This window comes from Triticum aestivum, chromosome 4A, assembly GCF_018294505.1.
Source record: "Triticum aestivum cultivar Chinese Spring chromosome 4A, IWGSC CS RefSeq v2.1, whole genome shotgun sequence".
Lineage (NCBI taxonomy): Eukaryota > Viridiplantae > Streptophyta > Magnoliopsida > Poales > Poaceae > Triticum > Triticum aestivum.
Window position 1 is genome coordinate 670,035,861 of NC_057803.1, and position 5,637 is coordinate 670,041,497.

The 5,637-nt window shown below is 50.8% G+C and overlaps 1 protein-coding gene across 1 annotated transcript in view; it reads left to right on the plus strand.

The window, feature by feature from the left end:
• The window catches only part of LOC123084237 (uncharacterized), a gene marked incomplete at its 3' end in the record, with an annotated part of 103,000 nt that extends 97,363 nt beyond the window's left edge, over nucleotides 1-5,637 (plus strand). The window contains 1 exon segment of the mRNA XM_044505946.1: nucleotides 4,854-5,637. Coding sequence (XP_044361881.1) covers nucleotides 4,854-5,637 — 784 coding nt within the window.

Here is a 5,637-nt window from a genome sequence, read left to right on the forward strand (position 1 = left end):
AGGGGGGCACCCTAGAGACACAACAATTGATCGTTTGATCTTTTAGCCATGTGCGGTGCCCCCCTCCACCATAGTCCACCTCGATAATACTGTAGCGGTGCTTAGGCGAAGCCCTGCGTCGGTAGAACATCATCATCGTTACCACGCCGTCGTGCTGACGAAACTCTCCCTCAACACTCGGCTGGATCGGAGTTCGAGGGACTTTATCAGGATGAACGTGTGCTGAACTCGGAGGTGTCATACGTTCGGTACTTGATCAGTCGGATCGTGAAGACGTACGACTACATCAACCGCGTTGTGCTAACGCTTCCACTTACGGTCTACAAGGGTATGTAGACAACACTCTCCCCTCTCGTTGCTATGCATCACCATGATCTTGCGTGTGCGTAGGAATTTTTTTGAAATTACTACGTTCCCCAACATCTCCGGCCGCTCTCTTTGCATTCCGACCGGTGGGATCATTCCCCACCTCGCCCTCTTGCCATGGAACAAGGTTTCTCCCCAAATCCCTCGCTCTTTGCTTCGTTGTTTTGTCTCTAGGTTTTATGGGAGATGCATGTTGTTCTTGAGATTTTAGGCCAAATCTTTGCAAGAGTAGGATGGAGGAGAGTAGTAGTGCTGTAGAGATGCTATTTGGTATGTTGCCCACGGAATTGTTGATCAACCGTAGTACCGCTCCGCTATTGCGGCTGTGCCCAGATCTGTTTCAACCCGGATCTGGCCCAGCGTGCGGTACTACCTCCCGTGCGTACTACCGCTCTAACAGTTGTCGCCTCCTACGGTACTACCGCTCCTTAGGAACGGTACTACCGCTCCTTAGGAACGGTACTACCGCGCATGGCGCCGAAGTAAAATTTTACTTCCGCTCCAGGCACGGTACTACCGTGCCATCCTGGCGCGGTACTACCGCGGCTCGAGCAGTAGTAAAATTTTAGTTCCGCACAACGGTGCGGTACTACCATTGCAGTCGAACCTTCCCTGTGGCAACTACCCAATGTTATTTCTACTTGTTTCATTTGTTTTGTTGTGGTCTTTCCATTGATCCTTCTCGCTTCTCTTGTGTGTTCTTGTGTTGTGTGTAATAGGTGGTGGCTCCGGTTCCAATGTTCATCGGTCGAATCCTGTCCGCGACACGGGCTCGAAGCGCTGCACAACCAAGATGAAGCTCCATAAGGCTCCAATGCCCCCCAATGCAGAACCAAGACCACCACCACCAAGATCAAGGAGCCAACAATGGTCATAGATGAGATACCACTGGCTGAATTTGTCACTCGAAGGAAGATCAACCCCTATGTGAATCCTCGTGCAAATTTCAGAGGGAATGATTTGTTCTAGAACAAGCAGCAGAATCTTATCTATCTGGATGTGATCAAGGCCAAGCAGAACATCTACGTGGACGTGCACTGGATTTACATGAATCATATGAGGCAGGATAAGCACCATGACTATTTTGGTGAGGCTTTGGACCTGGTGGAGCAATTTGGCATTGAGCACTTGCTTACTTTTCACCTGGACTATGACCCGGCGATTGTGGCCCAGTTCTTTGCTTCGGTCCACTTTCATACAGATGAGGAATGGGCCATGACCTAGATGACCAATGGAAAATAGATGACTGCTAAGTGGAAGAACTTCATGGATTTGCTTCAGGTTCCTGATGAGGGGCTCAAGACGCCCGTTGGTGTTCGCCCTCATGCCAACCCCAAGTCAGCCAGCAAGAACAAGCTTCAGCCCTTCTTTGTTGAGAAGACGCTTCCCAGTGGCAAGAAGGCATGGGTGTTGAACTCTTTCCTTGACATCATGCATCGGATCTTTTGCAACTCTCTTTTTCTGCGCATTGGTGACAAGGATAAGGTGCATGCCTATCTCGTGGATATGATGCTCATTTATGAGGAGGCGCGTGATGCTCAGATGCAACCACTTGATGTCTCTCATATCATGTGGTGCGAGCTACAGTTTGCGGTGTTCAACCGTAAGGTACCCATCTATGGACCCTACCTGTTTCTCTTGATTGCGAAGACTTGGGAGAAGCTCTATCTCGATGATGAGTTCGTTGCCCCCGATTGGATTCGTCATGAGCCCATCAAGCTCCGCATCAAGAGCCAGTGGGCTAACACCACTACCCGTGCTAAGGCAGCGGCTACTCAGATGGATGTGGATGAGGATGAGGATGAGGCTGAGGAGGAGGAGGAGGAGGAGGCTGAGGACAGTTCTGAGGGGTACGCCCTTCCTTCCACTGAGCCCTCATGGGCTAAGAAGCTGAAGGCCAAGATGAAGACCCTGTTCTGCATGCAGGCGAAGGGGCAGTACAAGTCCCATGTTGCTTCCAAGGAGAGTCACCAGCGCGACAAGAGGATCTTGAGGACCTTTGGCAAGAATGTGGAGAGTGGGTCCGAGGTGAACATCACTCCGGAGGCTGACTGGATAGCCAAGCAAGGATTTCAGTGGACCGAGTCTGAGGAGGAGACCATTCAGCTGCAGAGTCCGATGAAGAGCATGAGTAGTGGCCTTTACCGAGGATGCTACCACCTATGTCGTAGGTGTCCTCTCTGCCCTTTTTGGTGTCTCGATGCCAAAGGGGGAGAGAGCGTAGGATTTGATTTCATTCATGTCTTTGCTTTCGTCTCGTTGGAACTTCGTTTGTGTTGCTTTGTTTGAGTTTGTGCGTGTGAGACCTAGTATCCTATCATATGGTGTAAGACATATGCACTCTAGCGTATCTTATTGTCTTCATTTCTTAGTAGTTCGTGAGCCTATGTTATCTTGTGCCCTTCTCTTTATGCTCATATCCATTGCCTTGCCTCCATGCTTAGAGTTAGCTATAGTGTTGCAAGGTATGCCTTGTCTATAAAATATAGGGGGAGTGTTGATCCTAGTATGTGTGATGTGCAGTCCAAAGCATTCATATAGAGTGCACACATCTAGGGGGAGCATGTCTATAGTTTGTAGATGTTGGGTTTGCTTATATTCATTTGTGTACTCTTATGTGCAAATCCCGTATTGTCATCAATCCACCAAAAAGGGGGAGATTGTAAGGGCATATTTCACCCTATGTGGTTTTGGTGATTGATGACAATGCTTTTGCGGACTAATCATGTGCGTTGAGCATTTTAGATATCTTATGTTTAGGCACAAGACGATTCGATGCCCCTCGAAGACTATTGAAGACGGCGTTTCTCTATGTTTCTTTTTGATGGATTTGAGTCGTAGGAAAGCCATACTATTAAGAGGGGGTCCGTGTTGGAAAGGTTAGGGTGGAATCAACATGTACACGTCTGTTCCTTTTTGCACCACCTTTTCTTTGGCTCTTTGGAGCATCCTCCGTCTCTCCGTGTCTCTGCAAAATGAAGGACTCCTAGTGTTGCTGAACTGAGACAGGCGATAGTATTGCTCTTCGGAGCGGTACTACCGCAGGCCCTTGCGGTAGTACCGGCACCAGCGCGGTAGTACCGTGGCCTCAGGCCAGGCGCAGCTGCTCGAGCGGTTGTAGGGGCGGATGTAATTTTTTACATCCGCGCCCTACGCGGTAGTACCGTGGGCTCAGGCCAGGCACAGCAGCGTGAGCGGATGTAGGGCGGATGTAATTTTTTACATCCGCGCCCTACACTATAGTACCGCTCCAGGCTTGCGGTAGTACCGTGACGGATTTTTTCATAGACAAAACTCGGCAAAAGTAGTCACTGATGTATTTTTATATGTCCGTGCCTTCTCAACCTAGACTATTCCTGCCTTGCGATAGTACCACAAAGGGGCGCGGTAGTACCGTGCCAGCGGTTCTACCGCTCCCTGCCTTAGCGCATCAGGACTGGTCTTAGCCCCTGTCGTGCCAGCGGTACTACCGCAATTCTCCGCGGTAGTACCGCAGGCCCTCGCGGTAGTACCGCTTGTATGGTGCAGTAGTACCGCGTGTCGCAGGCTGAGTTAGTGGATAACGGTTGGATTTGTCCCTTTACTATAAAAGGGGTGTCTTCTTCTCCGAGTTGACTACCTCTTCTATCTCTAAGCTCCATTGATGCTCTAAGCTCCATTTTTGGCCGATCTCTCTCCCTAGCCAATCAAACTTGTTGATTCTCTAGGGATTGGTTGAGAAGGCCTCGATCTACACTTCCACCAAGAGAAATTTGATTCCCCCCATTAATCCCTTGCGGATCTTGTCACTCTTGGGTGTTTGAGCACCCTAGACAGTTGAGGTCACCGCGGAGTCATAGTCCATTGTGGTGAAGCTTCGTAGTGTCGTTGGGAGCCTCCAATTTAGTTGTGGAGATTTCCCCAACCTTGTTCGTAAAGGTTCGGTCGCCGCCTCCAAGGGCACCAATAGTGGAATCACGGCATATCGCATTGTGTGAGGGCGTGAGGAGAATACGATGGCCCTAGTGGCTTCTTGGGGAGTATTGTGCCTCCACACCGCTCCAACAGAGACGTACTTCCCTTCAAAAGGAAGGAACTTCGGTAACACATCCTCGTCTCCATTGGTTCCACTTTTGGTTATCTTGCACCTTTACTTGTGCAAGCTATATTGTGTTATATTCCTTGCTTGCTTGTGTGCTTATTGTTGTTGCATCTTATAGGTTGCTCACCTAGTTGCATATCTAGACAACCTACTTTGATGCAAAGCTTAATTTAATAAAGAAAAAATAAAAATTGTTACTTGCCTATTCACTCCCCCCCCTCTAGTCAAGTATATCGATCCTTTCAAATAGAACAGATTAGATGTTACAATTTTTTGGTAGATACATGTACTTTGTACTACACATCAACACAAAAAACACAAACATGACGTAGTATTATCTTCTCAGAGCCCGAACCTGGATAAATCTCGTGTCCTTGCTACCATCGCTCCTAGACTCCTAACTTAGGATCCCCTAAAGTCCACTCCCCAACCTCTCCATCCTCTGCTCCAGCGAGAGGTGAAGAGGGAGAAGGCTTCATTTCCACCGTCGAAAGCCGGCGAGCCCGGTGGTTCCTCTTCCCTCCGTCGGCCGCTCCGGCGGCGGGAGGGGAGGGGAACCCCGGTGCTTCGTTCCCGGCGTGTAGATAGGTTAGGATTAGGATTTGGCCGAGGCAGCGCTCTGGTGACGGCGGTGTCTCATCGGCCTTTGTTTCTTCCGGCGCTCCGTCCACCTCGACGACATCCTACAGGATGTAATCGAGGAGCCTTCGGGGTAGATTCCTGCCGCTCTGTTTGGGCAGTGAGGTTAGGTTCTGCCTCGTCGGCGTGCGCGACGGCAGGCATCGTCTGCTCAGATGTGGTTGGCGAGGCGGCGGCGGCGGCCACATCAGGAGATTTTGATCTCCCCATCCCGCTCCTTCCCTGGTGTTGTCTACTCCGGCATCGTCAGCGAAGATGGGAGAGATGTGTACAGGAGATCTGGCCTACGCGCGGTGTTGGCCTGTGCGGGAAGACGGCTGGCTCAGTGCTGGGTTTGTGGTCTGCGGCGTGCGGCTTCGGTGGTCTCCTCCGTTGTGATCGGACGGAGACGACGGAGTCGAGGACTGGCGAGCGTGGGGAGGATCCCCGGCCGACGCACCCCAATGTTTTGGGTCTGCCAGCGGCGGACGGCTTCTTCAGCTCACAAAGCGGCTTCGACTGCGATGGCGTCTCTCCGGTTCAGGGTTGGATGGCGACTCGTCCCCTTCCTC